Raw genomic sequence first — 21,360 nt, 5'->3', positions numbered from 1 at the left:
TGTAAATTTAGGTGTGTTTTGTTTTCATTTGCATTTGTCTCAAGGTATTTTCTAATTTCTCTTGTGATTTCTTCTTCAACCTATTGGCTGTTTAAGACTGTACTGTTAATTTCCACATATTTATTAATTTTCAGTTTTCCTTCTGTTTGTAATTTCTAGTTTTATTCCACCGTGAACATAAAAGATACTTTTTAATTTGAATTTTTTAAATCTAAGATTTGTATATTTGTTTCCTAGGGCTACCATAACAAAATACCACAGACTGGGTAGCTTGAAAAACAGAAAATTATTTTCTCACAGTTCTGGATGCTGTGACCTGTAAGTCACTTGGAAACCACTTCAGCCTGTGGGGGTTGAAAAAATGTCCACTGGCCTCTGTGCCAGTTCCTCAGTGATCAAAAGCAGCTTTCAGCAATCAGTACACAACCCTGATATATTGCCCACCCTGGCTCCAGCATTCTGCACCAGGACTGTAAGACTGAGGATGTGGGATGGTAGCTACTACCACTTGAGAGGCTGAAATTCCTCCAAATTTACTCTTTATCAAAGTGTTCCCTGGAGCTACAAATGTTCAACTACATTCAGCTCCTCCCAGTGTACTAGTTGTTTAGGTGGAAGTGTTTACTACTCCACCATTTTTTGAGACATCACTACTCTTCTTCTCTTGACACATTTTCTTAGATTAGGAAATATGTGATCATTTGTTGCTCATGTTTTGCTTGTATGTTCCTCTCTGTTTTGGCTTTCCTCTACTGTAAAATGTAATGGACATTTGCATATTAGACTCTGAGCAGTCTGACAGTGTATTAAATAGTCCATATTTAAGTAGCCTTTCCCAAAGTTATTTGAGTGCAGAACCTTTTGGTTGTATTCCTATGAAGATCCCATGGAAGAGTGTTCTGTAGCTGATAGCTGCTTTTCTTCTTTTCTCATGAAAGCATAAATGATTGATTTTGTTCTCTCTTCCCTTCTAGTTTTTTAGATTTTCTAGATTACTATCATGGTCTTCATTTTCTTCCTTTTCTCACTGCATTAATTTTCTTTCCTATTTATTTCCTCTCAAGACATCCTGTAATTTTGGTGGGAAAAAAATTGCCCTTCTGGCTGTCACAAGAGAAAGTCAGTACCACCCAGGAAACAAGCCTTCCATCTTTAATATTGCTTTACTCCTAGCAATAAGTGTCAGTAACATCTTCATTTCAAAGAATCCCAGGTGGCAAATATAAAGGAGGAACAAAAGCAGCTGTGAATAAGCCTATGGGTTCTACCTTGGTCCTCTGGCATTTACCAAACATGGGTTACACTGAAAATCCAGACCAGACCAGCTGACAAGAGTGTTTCTCTTGGCATCACAATCTCTTTTATGTTTACTCAGGGCTTTAGCTATTGCTGGTCTCAAGAAGGTACTGTTGACTGTGTCCACCAAATCAACCCAAGTCTCCCCATTTTACAACATGGCATCATAAATCACTTGTTTCCTCAAACAAAAAACTTAGGAGTTTTCTAACTTAACCTTGTTTCTTGACTTTCATTCACAAAGCACATCAAAACTATAAGAAAATCTTGTTGCTTCTGACTCCAAAATATATCCCAAATCTGCTGTTTACCATCCTAGTCCAAGTCATCATCTTCCTTACACTTGAGCTACTTCCAAAGCCTGCAAGATGCCTTTACTCTAGCCTTCTACAGTCAGTCTCCACAAACTTCAAAGTGTGAACCAGATCACATCTCTCTTCTCCTGGACAGCAGGGAGGATTCAATACCAGCTCTTTATAACATTGTACACAGGTTCTCCGGCCTCACTTGCTGCCACCCCTGCTGCAGAATTTCTACTTGATCCATCTAACACTATATATATCCCTGCACACACCCTACACCACCATACCATTGTGGCCTCTTGGGACTTTGCTCATTCAGTCTTTTCTACTTCAAGCCCTTATAATCCCTTCCATTGTTCTTTCCAATGTAGCATTCGTAGCTTGGATAGGGGATCACCAACTCCAGGAAGATACCCTTGACACTCAAACTGTACTCTCCCCAGCGTGCGTGTATGTGTGTGTGCACACACAAACCTCTACTGACCTACCTATCAATTGTACTGCCCTCCTCACTGTCCTCACATCCCTCATACAGAGCTCTATTTTTATACATTCTAGAGGCCTTTATAACTTGTTTATATTACCTTTCTCTTCCACCACACTGTGAGTTCCTTAAGGGCAGAGATGACTTGTCATTTTTGTTTGTTTTTGCTTTTTATGTATTTTTGAGAGAGAGAGAGAGAGAGCCCATGAGTGGGAGGAGGGGCAGAGGGAGAAGCAGACTCCCCGCTGAGCAGGGACTCTATCCCAGGACCCTGGGATCTTGACCTGAGCCAAAGGCAGACGCTTAACTGACTGAGCCACCCAGGCAACCTGATTTATCATTTTGAATACTGTATCCCCATTATCTAGCACAAGGCCTTTTATAGCATATGTAAACATTCAATAAATGCTTCTTAATGAATGTACAAATCAATGAAATACACTGATATATCCTCTCATTCAAATAGGGAGCATAAGAAGACTGACAACGTCTTGATGATTATTTAATACTCAGCACTGATCATATAGTTATTGAATGTTTACTATGTCTGGCATTATTCTAGTCACTGGAAATACAGTAGGAAAAAAGACTGACTTAAAAGTTTTAGCTAATGTAATAAGACAGAGACAGGTAAGGAAGCTTAAGTATTAGGAAGGAAACAACAAAATTATTATCATAAGTAATTTAACTATAAATAGAAATGTTTTGCTACATAAAACAGGCATACAAATAGATAAGAAAGTCTGTAGGACCCCAACAAATATGAGTAAAAGTTGAGACAACCAATTCTCAAAAGAGAATCTGCCATTAGTAAATAAATATAAGAAAAAGTATTCACTTTGACCAGGAGCAGGTACTCTACTGTGAGGTTTATAGATAACTATATCAAGATATTACAGCAGTGACAATAACAACAAAATGTATACCTTTAACTGACTAAAACAGTTCCTAAAATCTACTCTGAAAAGCAATCTGAAATATGTACTAAATTATATACATGTGTATGTCTATTAAAGAGTTATTTATGTTAGAAAAAATGGATATATACTACATGCTGATAATATAGAAAAGAATAAAGAAATAATATCATAATGTGTAGTCATTAAAAATGTTGAGTGTTGGTTGGTTAAGTATCTACCTTCCACTCAGGTCACGATCCCAGGATCCTTGGATCGAGCCCCACATCAGGCTCCCTGCTTAGCAGGGAGCCTGCTTCTCCCTCTTCCTCTGTCCCTCTCCTCCCCTCGTACTCTTTCTCACCATCTCTCTCTCTCTCAAATAGATAAAAATCTTTAAAAAATAGTTGAGTGTGTATTGATGTGACTGCTGAAAAACTGGCAGCAGTGGGAACATTTATAACCTTGACAGGTTACTATGGTAATAATATATTGAAAAGCTCAAAACCCACCATATTCTCTAAGCAAGAATTTTTTTCTTTTTTTAAGTAAGCCCAACATGGGGCTTGAACTCGTGAGCCCAACATCAAGTCACGTGCTCTACCAACTGAGCCAGCCAGAGCCCCTCTAAGCAAGAATTTCTACTTTTAGAAATATCCTAGGGGTGCCTGGGTGGTTCAGTCAGTTAAGCCACTGCCTTCGGCCTAGGTCATGATCCCAGGGTCCTGGGATCAAGCCCCGCATTGGGCTCCTTGCTCAGCAGGGAGCCTGCTTCTCCCTCTCCTCCCCACTCGTGCTCTCTCTCGCTCTCTTGCTCTCTCTCGAGTCTCTCTCTCAAATAAATAAATAAATAAAATCTTTAAAAAAAAAGAGAAATATCCTAATACCATTAGATGAGAGGATACACACTTTCATTCAGTACTGTTTCAAACAGCTCAAAATGGGAAGCAACCTTAAAAACTCAATATGGAACTAGAGGGTATTATGCTAAGTGAAATAAGTCAATCAGAGAAAGACATGTATCATATGATCTCACGGATATGATGAATTCTTAATCTCAGGAAACAAACTGAGGGTTGCTGGAGTGGTGGGGGGTGGGAGGGATGGGGTGGCTGGGTGACAGACATTGGGGAGGGTATGGGCTATGGTGAGCACTGTGAATTGTGTAAGACTGTTGAATCACAGACCTGTACCTCTGAAACAAATAATACATTATATGTTAAAAAAAAAAAGATAGTAGGAAGGGAAAAATGAAGGGGGGAAGGATCAGAGGGGGAGATGAACCATGAGAGACTATGGACTCTGAGAAACAAACTAAGGGTTCTAGAGGGGAGGGGGATGGGGGGATGGGTTAGCCTGGTGATGGGTATTAAAGAGGGCACATATTGAATGGAGCACTGGGTGTATTACGCAAACAATGAATCATGGAACACTACATCAAAAACTAATGATGTAATGTATGGTGATAAACATAACATAATAAAATTAAATTAAAAAAAACTCAATATAAGAGACTGCTTAATGATATATCCATGTAGAAATGCTAAGTAGCCATTAAAAAGATGATGATATAGACAGATATTCATGATAATGGGAAGTCAGATTTCATGCCTTCCCCAGATTAGGATGCTTATTGTAACGGGGGAAAATCATCTGCCACACAGTGTACTAACAAATATTTTTGAATGAAGGAGTGAATGAGTGGGTAAGGTAGGAAGTGTCCTGGCTGTCCCCTGATAGACTACACATACTCATCTTTCTCTGGTGCTCATCCTGGCTTTAGATCTGGTAGTGGGTCATATTCAATTAGCCAGATGAATTCTACCTCCCTCTTTCTACAACTAGCATCACAGAAAACTTCTTTCTTCACATAAAAAAAAAAAAGTGTTCAACTTGCTAAAATGTTTCTTTGGAATCATATTTAAAGCTTTTAGTTTCCTTTAGTGGTAAACTTTGTTTATTCATTAATTGATAAATGTTAAAACTGTGATGGGGACATGAGATTGATCACACTGTTATATTTTTGTATGTCTGAAATTTTATGCATTCATGACTTTTTTATAAGTTGCTTACTGTTACATAATTCTATACTTCATAATACAATTAATCCTACCCAAGGCATCTTACTTCTAAATTCATTCCCAGATTTATTCAGACAAAATAATATTACATCTTAAAGGAATTCAATAAGAATGTATTAGGTAATATATAAAGCGGGCTCTAAACTCCTTTGGGTAAGCAACCATTTTACAACTAAACCCACATTTATTACTAAAGGACAAATGGAATTGTCTGAAGTCTACTGATTGTTTTTAAAACTGTTTCCATGCTGAAAGCCAGTTTGAATGTACACAAAAGGCTTTTCGTGGGAAAAGAGCAGACAGCCTACAAGGAAAAAAAATATTTAAGGTGGAAACTTATCAAGTTTCCACTAAAAAAAAAAGACTAGTCATTATTATTTTGGCTTTTTTTTTCAACTATCAGGGTTTTTTGTTTTGTTTTGTTTTGTTTGTTTGTTTTTTATTTTTTTGAGAGAGTGTGCAAGCAGAGAGGGGCAGAGGGAGAGGGAGAGAGAGTATCCTAAGCAGGCTCCATGCCCAGTGCAGAGCCCAATACAGGGCTCAATCCCATGACCCTGCGATCATGATCTGGGGTGAAATCAAGAGTTGGATGTTTAACTGAGCCACACAGGCACCCCTAACTATGAGCTGTTTTTAAGAGACATCTAGACTAGCTTCAGTTAACATTTGGATAACAAAAAATAAATTCTTAATTAAAATACAGAAACTTCCAAATTATTAAGACAGATGGCCCAAATCACCTATACAAGTATACTGATAAAATCATCTTTCAAAACACTTCCCATCCATTTCTCTTCCTAAAGTACCTAAAAAAAATACTATTATGCTTTCTTTAAATTAAAAAAGGATCTTTGTGAGAAAAATCTATATGTATATATAACAAGACATAATACAAGACAATACAATTCAGGAAGCTATTTAGACGACTGTCACGTTCTCTGAGAGACACGGGAACAGAAAAATCAGGTGATTGACCAAATTCACAACACTGAAATATCCAGTAGAAAGTGCTAATTTTTATGACAGTGTTATGAACCGAACTGTGTCCCTCACAAATTCAAATGTTGAAGCCCTAACCTCTGGCACCTCAGAATGTGACTATATGGAGATAATTACCGTTAAAAAGGTAATTAAGTTAAAATGAGACCACTTAGGAAGGGCTCTATTACAACTGGTGTCCTTATAATGAGAGGACATTTGGGTACACAAACAGACATCAGGAGCATGGGCCGACACAGAGGAAAAACTACTTGAGGACAGAGCAAGAGTGTAGCTATCTTCAAGCCAGAGAGAGAAGCCTCAGTGGAAACCAACCACTGGTACCTTGATATTGGATTTCCAACCCCCAAAACTGTGAGAAAATGAACTTCTGTTGTTTAAACCATCCAGTGTGTGGTATTTTTTTTTTTTTTTTATGGGAGCCCTAGAAACTAACAACAATAGTGTGTCAAGTTTGTCTGCTGGGTAATGAGAAGGTAGCCAAGGAAAAGTGGTAATGCTCCTCCTACCCAAATGACCCTGACTGCTCCTCCTGTCTCAGTGACCCCGAGGGCCGTTTTATGACCCACTCTCTGCGAAACTGCACTGTGATATAGATATTTTTCTAGGAGAGGAAATAAAAATTTCTTTTACTATGTGAAAGATGTGCAGGGATGTACAGAAACTTATTTATTCCACTCCATATTGACTATTTAGGCTGGTTTTAGATTTTAAGGTTTTAAGCACAACATTTACGACAATATCTTTTGTACCTAATTGAAAATTTTTACAGGATAAAGTCCCAGTAGCAAAAGTTCTGTATCAAAGTATATTCACATTAACATCTGTAACATATTGCAAAGATACACAAATTGCACCTCCCACCAACATTTGAGAATGATTGGTATTTTAAAATTTTGCCCAAGTATCTTGCTTTATATATTTAATACTTCTATAAAAGAATTTTCATGTGTTTGTATTAAATGTATTTATATATTCATTTCCTTCTTTTGAGATGGTGATTTTGAGAAAGGTCCTAATGACTCCAGAGAAATTTATCAAATTACATGTATTTCAGAGATTTTCACTTTTGTGGATTTACTAAAATTCTTAGATACCATTAATATTAATATCTGGTACCATTTGCCTTGGATAACACAAACATTCTAAGCTATCTTCCTAGAGAGCAAAATTCATTTTCTGTTCATGGCATAATATGTAAAAACAGTAAGATCTCACATATTAAAATGGGCAAATACAGGATTTCATTTCACTCTTATTTTATTACCTATATTCCATTTATAGAGCAAAAAATCTCAAATTGAAAACTGTAAGAGAGACATGAGAGGAAAAAAATAACCAAATAAAGTTTAGAATTAACAATCTCTGCATATAGAACCACAGAAGAAATTCCATATAATTCCAGACAGAAAATTTCCCCTAAAAGAATGACAGAAGCAAGTTGCCTCGGTAGTTCAGTCAGTTAAGTATCTGCCTTTGGCTCAGGTCATGATCTCAAGGTCCTGGGACGGAGACCCTTGGTGGCGGCAGGCTCCCCATATATGGGGAGTCTGCTTCTCCCTCTGTATCTGATTCTACCTCTGCTCATGCTTTCTCACTCTCTCAAATAAATAAAATCTTAATATCTGATTCTGATATATAACAAGACATAATACAAGACAATACAATTGTATTGTATATGCATGCTCTCTCACTCTCTCAAATAAATAAAATCTTAAAAAAAAAAAAAAAAGAATGAGACACAAACACTAAGGCAGTTGCCTCAGTAAGACCCAGACCTAAAAACACTGCAAAGCCAAATGATAATAACTCATCCACTTATAAGGTCTAAGGAGCCAGTGGGATTTGGAATTTTTTTGTAAATATAAATCTTTGCAGATAATCTTGATCTAATTTTACTTCTTATGAGCTCAAGAAAGTGTCCAACACATTCAATACCTCTAAAGCATCTTTCCTAAAGAACACTACACTTAGATACTAATTCTTTTTACTTAAAAAATGCATCACTTAATAAATGGGGTTTTTTTAAGGCAGGGGAAGGGGCAGAGGGAAAGGGAGAGAGAGAATCTTAAGCAGGCTCTTGAGATCATGACTTGAGCTGAAATCAAGGGTCAGATGCTTAACCAATGAGCCATTCATGAGCCCCAGAATGTGTTTTAAAATATACAGGCTTGCACAAAAATATTAGAAGTTGAGGGAGGAGATTAAAAACAAAGAATAGCAAATCACCCTTGCCACCATAGATGAACTTAGACTCTACTGAAAGCAAGAGCTAAATTACACAAAGGACCAAAACTAGGGTAAGAAAGGAGAAGATGCTTTAATGAGGACAGATTTCTGAAGAAGACAGATTTCCAGAACACTGGTGTTCTGATATATGCTGTGATTAACTCCATCAGCATGGGGAAGGGAGGAGTATCCTAGCAGAGCCTGACCCAAAGACAGCTTTTTAGTCCTAATTCATGAATTTATAAATTTAACGTGATGCCAATAAATGGTGCTGGGACTCCTAAGTAGTCATTTGGGGGAAAAAAATGCATTTCCTACTTTATCTATTACATAAATATAAATTCCAGGACTCAAAGATTTAAATGTAAAAATTTTTTCCCAACACCATTTGTTGAAAAGACTGTCTTTCCAGTGGATTTTCTTTCCTGTTTTGTTTAGGTATTTATCCAAAGGATACAATAATAGTGATTCAAAGGGGCACATGCACCCCACTGTTTATAGCAGCAATGCCACAACAGCCAAAATATGGAAAGAGCCCAGATGTCCATCAACAGATGAATGGATAAAGAAGATGTGAAATATATATATATATCTCACATCTTCTATATATAATATATAATATATATCTATATCTATATCTATATATATATATATAACTCAGGCATCAAAAAAATGAACTCTTGCCATTTGCCAACGACCTGGATGGAACTAGAGGGTATTATGCTAAGTGAAATAAGTCAGCAAGAAAGACAAATATGATTTCACTCATATGTGGAATTTAAGAAACAAAACTGATGAACATAGGGGAAGGGAAAGAAAAATAGATAAAAACAGAGAGGGAGACAAACTGTAAGAGACTTTTTTTTTCATTAAGATTTTATTTATTCATTTGAGACAGAGATACAGAGAGAAAGAGCATTACCAGGGGGAGAGGGAGAAGCAGTCTCCCTGCTGAGGCAGGAGCCCGATGTGGGGCTTGATCCCAGGACCCTGGGATCATGATGTGAGCTGAAGGCAGATGCTTAACCATCTGAGCTACCGAGGCACCCCTGTAAGAGACTCTTAACTATAAAGAACTGAGAGCTGCTGGAGGAAAGGTGGGTGGGGGGAACAGATAATTGGGTGATGGGCATTAAGGATGGCACTTGATGTAATGAGCACTGGGTGTTATATGCAACTGATGAATCATTAAATTTTACCCTGAAATTAATAATATACTATATGTTAACTAACATAAATTTAAATAAAACCAAAAAATAAATAAATAAATAAATAAATGTAAAAAATTTTAAGTAATTAATCCATAAAAATATTAGAATAAAACAAAGAATAAATTTTTAATCTCCCAGCAAGAAAGATCTTCTTTACTACCTATGATATAAAATGTAGAAACTACAAAAGATAGATAAAGTCATGGAAAAACAGACTACCCTGCTTTTCAAAACCAAACAAACAAAAAAATCCCTACCCCCTAAAAGAGTTGAAAGACTAATAACAAACTGGGATAAAACTCATTTAATGTGTATGATTGGCAAGGAGCTATTTTTATCATTGCTAAAGAGTTGATACAAATCACTAAGATAAAGATCAACAATCCAAGACAATACAGGTCAAAAGTCATCAACAGGCATTTCATAGAAAATAAAATATAAATGGTTCTTAAATTCAGGGAATGAAGCCTAAGCCCATATTATAGTAAAAGAAATGCAAATTAAAATTATAAAATTCATTTTCTAGTTTTTAAATTGGTGAAGATTAATACAGTAGGTTAGTAAAAGGAAAACAGGCACTTTATGTACTGCCAGTAGTAATGTAAAATGATGCCATCTGATAATGTCTGCTAACATTAAAGAGGTATATATCCTCTGATCCAGCAATAACAAAGAAATTAACCTTACAGCCCTTCCTCACATATGAAGAAAATGATATAGTCCTGTTTGCAGTAACCAAAGAGGAGGAGCAACCTACATGTTTATTCAAAGGGTCTGACTGAATAATAATGGTATCTTTAAATCAGAAGTCAGTGCCAAAAGAATGTAGCAACTATTCTCAACATAATAAAGGCCATCTATGAAAAACCCAGAGCTAACATCCTACTCAATGGTGAAAAACTGAAAGCTTTGCCCCTAAGATAAAGAACAAGAGAAAGATGTCCTCTCACCACTTTTATTCAACATAGTCCTAGCCACGATAATCAGGCAATTAAAAGAAATAAAAGGCATCCAAATTGGTAAGGAAGAAATAAAACGTTCACTATTTGCAGATAGCATGTTACTACATTTGGAAAACCCTACATATTCCATCAAAAACTACTAGAACTGATACATAAATTCAGTAAGTTTGCAGGATACAAAATCAATATACAGAAATCTGTTGCATTTCTATACATTAATAATAAAGTAGCAGAAAGAGTAGTTAAGGAAACAATCCCATGTACAATTACACCAAAAAGAATAAAATAGCTCGGAATAAACTTCACCAAAGAGGTGAAAGACCTGTACTCTGAAAACTATAAAACACTGATGAAAGAAACTGAACATGACACAAAGAAGTGGAAAAACATTCCATGCCCATGGATTGGAAGAACAAATATTGTTAAAATGTCATTACTATCCAAAGCAATCTATAGATTTAAGGTAATATCTATCAAAATACCAACAGCATTTTTCACAGAAATAAATAATCCTAAAATTTATATGGAACCACATAAGACCTCAAATAGCCAAAGCAATCTTGAAAAAGAATAAAACTGGAGGTATCACAATCCCAGATTTCAAGACATACCACAAAACTATAGTAAATCAAAACAGTATGGTACTGGCACAAAAGTAGATACGTAGATCAATGAAACAGAATAGAGAGCCTGGAAATAAACCCATGACTATATGGTCAATTAATCTATGACAAAGGAAACAAGAATATGCAGTCTCTTCAATAAATGGTGTTGGGAAAACTGAACAGCAACATGCAAAAGAATGAAACTGGACCACCTTCTTACACCATACATAAAAATAAACTCAAAATGTATTAAAGAACTAAATGTGAGACTGTGGTGTGTGTGTGTGTGTGTGTGTGTGCAGACGTGCCCTCTTTAATACCCATCACTGGGCTAACCCATCCCCCCACCCCCTCCCCTCTAGAACCCTCAGTTTGTTTTTCAGAGTCCATAGTCTCTCATGGTTTGTCTCCCCCTCTGATGTACCCCCCTTCATTCTTCCCCTCCTGCTGTCTTCTTCTTTTTCTTCTTCTTTTTTTTTTCTTTTAACATATAATGTATTATTTGTTTCAGAGGTACAGGTCTGTGATTCAACAGTCTTACAGAGTACACTAAAGTTTCTAAATGTAGTTCCAAACACAACTATGCTGGAGTTTTCATTGTCTCACTATAAAAAACTCAGCATAGCTTGAATATACATTTTTTTGTTGAAATACAATAAATGAAAACATAAACTGTTGTTGTATATAAGAAGATAAAATAGGACACTCTGCAAAAATCAAATACTCTCAATATTACTGAGTTTTACTATAAGCTTCCAGAAAGGACTTCCAATAAAACAGTTGAAAGAACACAAGAAATTACAGGAACAAGACCCTACACAGGAGGAGCACTGTCAGGACAGGGAGGAAATTGCTCACTCATTCCATAGCAAAATTCTAAACTAAAATACTTTAATTTGCCTGATTATGAAAAACAAAGTAGGAAAGGACAATGAAGGGTGTGGAAGGAGGTAGTTTCCAATTTTAGGTATGGGACCAAAGGTAGGATTCTTGAGAAGGTGACATCTGAGTAAATGCCCAGAGAAGATAAGAAAACTGCAAGCCATGCAGACATGGGGAGGTGTGGAACAGAGCACCCCAGCACAGGCAAGAACCCAGCACAGGCAAGAACCCAGGCACCAGGGGGAAAGTGGCATGGAACCTGAGGACCAGAGTGGAGTCCCGGGTGGCCACGATGGAACTGGGGAAGGAGAAAGGGGTGGGAGATAAGGCCCCAGAGCTCAGGAGGGGTTTGTGTATGAGGTGAGCAGACACTGGGGTGTGTGGAGCCAAAAAGCAGTATGACAACTTATATATTCATAGCTTTGCTCCTTTAGTCATCTTGAAAGAGACAGAAGGAGAGCACGGAAAGAAGCAAGAAGATGATTTAAGAAACTACTGCAACAATCCAGAGGACAGACAATGATTACCTGGAAATGTTCTAACAGTAGAGGTGACAAGAAGTGCTGGACTCTGTGCATTTGGAAGTGGAGTTACCAAGAGGTTCCCACAGGCAGAAGGGAGATTATGAGAAAAAGACGAGTTGATGATATGTGGAGGAACTACAAGAAGGTGGTTTCCATTTCCTGAGTTGGGGAAGAGTGGGGAAGTGGAGGGAGGGTCAGGAGCTTGATTCTGCCATGCCTTCAGCACCTAAGTGGAACCATGGCTGAGGCAATAAGGAATGCTGCTCTGGTGATGGAGCAGACAGTGGGTTTTGGGAGGGATCAGTGTGCAGCTGGCATTTGAAGTTACAAGATGAAATGAAAGCACCAAGAGGGTGAGGTGGACAGGACAGAGAAGAGGTCAGTACTGAGCCGAGCAGAGCACTTTAGTACTGAGAAGCCAGAGAAAGGCATAAGGAGGAGCACAGGGGAGGCAGGGAAACAAAGCAGGAGTGAGCACTAACTGCAGGGAGACATGATGGCCACACAAGTGACCACAGGAGAAGCAGCATGGAGGTCACTGCCAATGCTAGGGGTGTGGTATGGGGAGTGCTGGGCTGGAAGCCTGAAAAAACAGGCTCAGTAGAGAATGGGAGGCAATATGGCCATGGTGGGGAGAGGAAGTACAGTCAAGATGAATTAAAAAAATATTTTTAACATAGTAGAAAAATAATGGCATGATTTTAGTATGATGAGAAATTTCAGAGAGGAGAATTAATGGCATTGTATTATTTTTTATTTTATTTATTTGAGAGAGAGCACAAGCACAAGCAGTAGGGGAGGGGCAGAAGGAGAAGCAGACTCCCCATTGAGCAGGGGGCCTGATGTAGGGCTCGATCCCAGGACCCTGGGATCATGACCTGAGCTGAACGTAGACATTTAACGGACTGAGCCACCCAGGCGGCCCATTTGTATTGTATTCTTGAGTGAGCTACACAGAAAGACGGTTGGTCATTATAGTATTATTCGTAATATCCTCAAATTGAAGACACCTAACTATCAACAGAAGAACAGATACATTAATTGCATAAATTAATACAATGGAATACTTTATAGCAATAAAAATGAACAAACTGCTAAATATAACAATATTGTTGAATCTCACAAGCATAATATTAAGTGAAAGTAGTCAGGCAAAAGAGAATGCATATTGTATGATTACTGCATGCTTTTTTTTTTTTAATTCATTTATTTGACCCAGAGAGAGACACAGCGAGAGAAGGAAAACAAGCAGGGGGAGTGGGAGAGGGAGAAGCAGGCTTCCCACTGAGCAGGGAGCCCGATGCGGGGCTCGAATCCAAGATCCTGGGACCATGACCTGAGCCGAAGGCAGAAGCTTAACGACTGAACGACCCAGGCGCCCCTACATGGTTCTATTTATATGAAGTTCTCAAACATTCCAAGGACTCTATTATATCATAAGTCAGGATCATAGTTACCTGGTGCAGGAGGGAGAGGGAGGAAATGAGAGGGGGATGGGGTGGCTCCAGGTATGCACTTCATTCTATTTCTTGGACTGGATAGAAATTACATAGTCAGGGCACCTGTGTGGTTCACTTAGTTAAGCAGCTGCCTTCGGCTCAGATCATGATCCCGGGGTCCTAAGATCTAGTGCCACATCAGGCTCCCTGCTCAGTGGGGAGTCTGCTTCTCCCTCTCCCTCTGCCCCTCCCCCCTGCTCAGGCGCACATGCTGTTATCTCTCTCCCAATCACTCTCTCAAATAAATAAATAAAATCTTTAAAAAAAAATTACATAGTCACTTTGTGATTATTTGTAGAAATGTATCCTTATAATTTGTGTATGATCCTGTATATATCTTATACTATTCAATAAAAGATACATTAAAAAACAAAACAAAACAAAACAAAATAAAATGCAAGTTACCCTACATTATCCGCAGCCTGTTAGTGGAAGAATTTAAGTAAAGACTGAGAATCATTCACTATGGACACTGAAAAAAAGATCCCTGTGGGAGGGATGTTTAACTTTTAAGACCTGTAAGTCAACTTCAAAACTAAGAATTTAGCAGATGAATGAAACTTCTAAAAATTTGCCAATAAAATTAATAGTTAGCTCTTAAAACAAGGCTGCTCAAACGTTCCCTCAATAATAGTAAGATTTTCTTCTTTTTGTAGTAAAATTAACCTATAGAGAAGCAAACATGTGTCCTTAAAAATAATTTGATTCATTAATGACCATTTATGCTTCTAAAGATCAAACCGTCCTATGTCTTAATATATGCTTTTCATCCCTCCCAAAGTGATTAGCAAAGAAATATTAATGTGCATTATCATATTGTCACATAATGCCTCTTAACTAAAATTGTATTTCTAAGAAAGACAAAAACAATACCAGCCAGATTTTATAAGACACCACTTAGACAGGAATCTTGATATGGTTGTTTCTCCCTTGCCCCTCTATCCTCAAATTATCAAAAATTTCCTGCCAAAAGTACAGACAAGCATTCAAATACAGGTCAGTGCTTCTGTTACATAAAATCTATGTCAAATTCTGGCTTCCTTCTCCTGGCATTTCTTCATAATAAGGTGACAAAAATGTTCATCATAAAAATATCTTTTGAGACAAACTCACAGTTAGTCAATCAGTTCTTTGCACTCACCAGGGAGGGTAGATATGGACAATGTCTTGGGGATGTCCCCTGAGGTGGTGAGCAGTCTCCTTAGTGAACAGAACCTTCAGGCCAGTCCTAGGGGCCTCACCTTGAGAAGGGCTGTTGGCCTGCAGCCCTGCTAAATGCTCACACATGGCAACTTGGATGGTGCATTCCTCATGCAGCTCTAGAATTTTCACAATTAATACACCCGATTTTCTACCTAGAAGGTGAAGAAGAAAAAAAAGCAAAATGAAGTATAATAGACGTATGGTCCAACTGTGAATAAAATGTCATGAAAAAAAAAGAAAGAATTAAGATTGCTTTACTCACCTCAAGAAAATGGTTTGTATATTTTTCAACGTATAGACTCTAACACACTCACTGTGACATCTTTTTAATCAAAATAACTTACATGTTGCATTTTAAGCAACATGAAAAATAGTCTTCCATCATAAAGAAACAGTCTTGCATACACAGAAGACTCAGAACCATCATTTCACAGAGCATGTTTTTACACCAAAACTTTAACTCTTTTGATAACCACAACAAAGGGAGTAAGACTACTTATTGATCCTTCTTCTTTCTTATATGCTCCCTCTACCTCATTAACTGCTTTGATTTTCTACTTTGGAAATGATACAGGAGACTGCTGGTTACAAATGTTGTAATGAACATAAAGATTAAAGGTAAGGATTTCTGAGGAATGCTGAATGTTAGGGCTCGAGATTTATAAAGATGGAATTTAATCTAAATTTAAGTACTGGCTCTCTGATTAATTAAGTTCAGTCAGGATAGATAGCATTTCAACACCTGTTTCCTCATGTGTAAAATGGGGATCATGCCACCTGCCTCAAAGAACATTTTTAAGAATTAAATGACAGAACTGAAGTTGACAGTATGTGTAACCTAAAACCCGTATGTGTCCCAGAAACTGTTACAACACCAGGAGACCTAAATAAGGATGCATACCTCAGTACTGTTTATAAGAGCAGAAAACTGGACCCACCACAAATCAACAGGAGGAAGGATAAACCATGCTGTGTACATACAACAGAACACCATGAAGTTAGCTAGTGGACCTGGTCTATATGTATCAGCATAGAGAGATCTCAAAAACAAGAGGGTATAAACAAGATAATGTAGAGTATGATACCCATGATGTTATTTTTTTTAAGCACAGAAAACAATAAAGTATTGTTGAGGATACATATGTAACACAAGTATATAAATATGACCAGCAGGATACATAGAAACACATACCTAAGGAGAGAGAAAGGAGCATGACTCAGGATTTCACACTTACCTGCCATACTGTTTCTATTACAAAAATATGTGAATCAAAAAGACAAAAGATTAAAATGTGTTATTAATTCCAGGTGGTAAGTATACTTATGTTTTTCTATTACTTTGTTTTTTAATTTAAAAAAATAAATGAAATAAAAACTAAGTGTCTAGCATAGTACCCTGCTAATAATAATAGACACTGATATGAGTTTTCTTTATCACTTTAGCCAACTGGTTAATAGTGATTAATAAAAATTAATATTTAAATAGCACCAACATTCTAGTTATATAATTTAATTTCATTTCTCTTTCTTTCTCGCCTTCTTCTTCATTTTCCACTCACCCCTAATTTTCCATTCCTTCCTTTCTCTAAGTGCCAACAGCATGTGTTCACATATTAAGCAAGGCCACACCACTGAGCACTGTCTTGAACTACTGTTTCCTAAGGTATGTACCTATTTTGCTACTATTTCTTAAGGTAAGGAAGGAAACAGAATGGGGGAAGGATATGAATAAGCACAATGTCAGGCTGGCGGTACTAGTCACTACAGGGGGGAGGGAAATAGAGGATTGAAAACAAGTATTACAGAAAGGCACTAACTAGGAAGTATTTTCTTTCTGCCATAATAGTTGTTACTTTAATAAAAAGTGGCTCACCCTCAGCTGATGAATAGGAAAAGAAGTCAGGATAATGTAAAGGTCACTCTGATACATACACTTTTCCCTTGCAGGGCAGCCGGAGCAATGGGTAGAGAATTAGGGTCTTTAGCAGCAAAGGGAAATGCCCTAGGTTTAAATGCAGTAGCTACAGGAGCATTTGTGGACAACATAAGAATTTTTATTTTATTTATTTATTTTTTTTTAAAGATTTTTTCTTTATTTAACAGAGAGAGGGAACACAAGCAGGGGGAATGGGGGAGGGAGAAGCAGTCTTCCCACTGGGAGCCCGATACGGGGCTCAATCCCAGGACCCTGAGGTCATGACCTGAGCCGAAGGCAGAAGCTTAATGACTGAGCCACCCAGGCACCCCTATTTTAAGAATTTTTAAAACTTGTACCTGTAGTCAGGCCCCATCCCTAAAACTGTGCAGCAGGCATGGAACATCTCTCATCAACCAATGACAGCAGCTGCTATTCAGAGCTCCAGGGCCCATGAAATCAGATGGTCTGGCAGAGCACATCCTCTTGGCTCTGTGTGGCTAAGCCACACTCAGTGGTCTGCCTGCGCTGCACAAGTTCTCTCCTTGGGTACTAATTATCGTCTTATGCAGCTCTGACTAAAAGTGAAATAGGTTTTCAGTGGTCTGCCCAATCCTACAGTTCCCATAGACCTTTGACAGATTGTATGAAGGCAAGACATTGTAGAAACTATAGTTATTATGGCAGAAATACCTATATATCTAAGATGAATCATACTGCTACTAACTACACTCTTTGAAGATTTTTATGATAAATCCTGGCAATACTCCTAAAACTATGGTTTCGGCTGAAGATAAATAGCACTAAATAATTTGTAAAATAAACATGCTTCATGGTATTAGCTATCACCACAGCCCAGGCACTGCAGCACAGAGTAAACATTCTTTTTTTTTTTAATGGGGAATAAAAAAATTTATTTTTTAATTTATTTAATTTATTTATTTGATGGTGGAGGGCATGAGCATGAGCACGGGGAGAAGGCAGAGGGAGAGGGAGAAGCAGACTCCCCGCCGAGCAGGGAGCCTGACACAGGGCTCAATCCCACGACACTGAAACCATGATCTGAGCCGAAGGCAGACACTTAGCCAACTGAGCCACCCAGGCATCCCCAGAATAAACATACTTAATGGTACTATCACCACAGCCCTGGTGTACTGGGGCAAAGAATCAGCACACTGTACAGTATTTCAATAAGCACACTATGATATTACTATCACCACAGACACAATGCACTGCTGTGTAGAAAAAAAACATGCTTTATGGTAGTATCACTAGAACTCTGGTGTACTGCAGTGTAGAATAAATACCCCATATGGTATTGACTATCATCCTTGTGTACTACAGCATGGAATAAACACACCATACGGTACTGACTATCACCAAAGTCCTGGTACACTGCAGCATGCCTGGTAATTTAAATGGACTTGGTGAAGAATGCTGAGCAGTGCCATTTAGGCTGTACCACAGGGCTAGAACAGCACAATGTTCTCCACAAAGCACTCTAAAGTCTCTCATAGAAAATGTCCTCCAACACAACCTTAGGGAGAAACCAGTGGCCTGCCTTCCCTAAAGAAATTAAGGCAGTGTAATTTGCACTTTGTGTGAGGGATAAAAAAGTAAAAAGCAACCTAAGATAAACTGTGTATTTGAGGCAAGCTTTCAATCTGGGGATAAGAGATACTGGTTTTACAAACGAAGATTAATTAAATAGGTGGTACGTAAAAGGCATTTCTGTGCCAGCAAGGCAACATTTTGCATAAATGATGTAAGACTCAGTCAAAATATCACTTTGACCAGCAAGGGATTACTGAATCCCAGCCAGAAGAAACGAAGATTAATTAAATGGGTGGTACGTAAAAGGCATTTCTGTGCCAGCAAGGCAACATTTTGCATAAATGATGTAAGACTCAGTCAAAATATCACTTTGACCAGCAAGGGATTACTGAATCCCAGCCAGAAGCAACTATTCCTTCCCTTTTGAAATCCTCAAATACTTTATCTATACTTATCTTCTTTTTAACAGTGTCCTCATCTTTAAATGGAGACAGTATTAGCCATTCTCAAGAACACTGCAAACATCAAGAGATGTAACACAAAAAGCCCATAGTGCAGGGCCTGGTCCATCACACATGTAATAGCAGCAGCCATTGTCACCCTGGTCACTAACAATGTTATTAACTTTCCAAGGCATTTTCAAATCTATTATCATATTTGACCTACAATAACCCTATGAAATAGGTAAGGAAGATATTAATCTCCCTTTTCCGCAGATAAGAAAACTAAAAAAGTTACTTGCTCACATGACTTTCTTAAGATCAGAGAGAATTACTGGCAGGTCTAATCCTAGAAATTGAGTATCCTTTACAAGTCGTGGACCAAAATGTCTCTCAGGTAAATGCTGGTTAAAGATAGGAAATTGTGAGTGATGCTTTTTTCCTACTCTATTATGTTAAAATATGACTTCTTTAAAATGTAAAGAAAGCATATCCATTTGAGAAATGGAGGCTCTCACTATGGCTGGACATGGTCAGAATGTCAACACTGATCATCGCACGATAAAAGAAGAGGGTAACTTTTTCACAGTACTAAATACTGAAGAGTAAGTGCCACAAAGATCAAATGGAGAGCATAAATAGTAATATATAACACCAAAGACTTTAAATGATTAAGAAAGAGGAATAAAAGGATTCATATAGAAAGTATACTACAGGATATAGTAATTTCTATCTCTATATATGAATAACAGATAAAACAGTTCTTAGTTAAAAATGAAAAATATTTAACTTAAAGGCTAACATTTGCCAAATGAATGTGTGAATGATTTATTTTATCAGCTAACTGCTCTTAAAAAAATCTGGTTTTAAATGACTAAGAGGTCACAAAAGAATCAAGTAAATGATAGAAGAAGAAAATGTATCTGAGACTCCTGGGTTAAATGATTTCTTTGAAATATACAGGTATTTCCTTGAAATATACAGGTAGCCAGGATCCATTTACATGCAAAGTCAACTCCTAAATAGGTTATGTTGATGAATTAATATATATTATAATGATAACTTCATGAATATTTATATTAGAAATACTATAAAAGAAATTAATGAAAATTGTACAAGAAAGTACCAAGTGAAACTAGTTAGTATGTGGGGATATTGAGATGTTGAGATATTGAAGTGATCCTCCTCTAGAGGACAGAAACATCTCTAAGTTTTTCTAAGAGAAATACTTTTCATAATATATTTGTTGCACTCTAAGTTACTCCACTTAATTAACCAAACATTGGCTACATAGTAATATGGAATTTCGCCCTATATTATTACTCTCTCCTTATCTTCATAGCTATCCCATTAGACTAATCTACACAGCATCTTGCTTTAAAGTATATGGTCTACTATTCTCTGAAACTGGTGCTTCCTCTTCTTCAGGTCAAAACATCAAAAGTGCCCACCATTCCTTTTTCCCTCAGTCCTCACCCATCATGTACTTGCACACACAGATGGACCGACAGACCGACAGACACACACACACACACACACACATACACACACACACACACAGGTTGGGGTGACAGCACAGCAAGCCTCAAGGATGGACATCAGGGGATTTTAAAGTCCACCTGCTTCCAATACAGGCAGGACCTCTGTCCTTAACAGATACTTGACACAGTTACCACCAGCTGTGATTATTACAATTCTTGCTGTACTCACTCTGGGTTACCATGATATAATCAGTTCACATTTTATTCTTTTTAAAGATATTTTATAGCTTCCCCCTAACCCCCAAAATGATACATGCTTCTAGGACCAAAATGGTCTTATGTGGGTGCTTCTGTTAGTTACTTGTAAAATTTTAAATAATACCTTTAAATAACTCTATGTCCTATTCTATTAATTTCTAGTATATATATAGATACCAAAGACTTTAAATGATTAAGAAAGATGAATAAAAGGATTCATATAGAAAGTATACCACAGGGGTCTAGTAATTTCTATCCATATATATGAATAGTAGATAAACAGTTCTTAGTAAAAATGGAAATCCCAGCCTTGTAAAATGAAGAAGGGCTAGAGTCCTAGGAATACATTCGAATGAGAATATCCTTATCCTCAAGTTCAAATGATTGGCTACAGTACTTCTTATGTTCAGTTAAGCCCTCCAAATGCCAAAAGAAACAGGATGGTATTCTGGTGGCTTCAATATCCCCACTAGAAGTCTCAGCTTTCCCCAAAAGTTCATTCCAGCCCTTCAGAGAAGAGTCCATTCCTATTCTGGCTA

General features: G+C 37.5%; 1 protein-coding gene across 8 annotated transcripts in view; it reads right to left on the bottom strand.

The window, feature by feature from the left end:
- SPIDR (scaffold protein involved in DNA repair) overlaps nucleotides 1–21,360 on the bottom strand; it is a 563,099-nt gene that overhangs the window by 284,504 nt on the left and 257,235 nt on the right. For all 8 annotated transcript variants that reach the window (XM_027596436.2, XM_027596446.2, XM_027596452.2 and 5 more), the window contains one exon: nucleotides 15,112–15,325. In XM_027596436.2, coding sequence (XP_027452237.1) covers nucleotides 15,112–15,325 — 214 coding nt within the window. The remainder of the gene's footprint in view (nucleotides 1–15,111; nucleotides 15,326–21,360) is intronic.

This window comes from Zalophus californianus, chromosome 4 (assembly GCF_009762305.2).
Source record: "Zalophus californianus isolate mZalCal1 chromosome 4, mZalCal1.pri.v2, whole genome shotgun sequence".
Lineage (NCBI taxonomy): Eukaryota > Metazoa > Chordata > Mammalia > Carnivora > Otariidae > Zalophus > Zalophus californianus.
The sequence above is the reverse complement of the archived record's forward strand: the minus strand, read 5'-3'. Positions and strand labels throughout refer to the sequence as shown.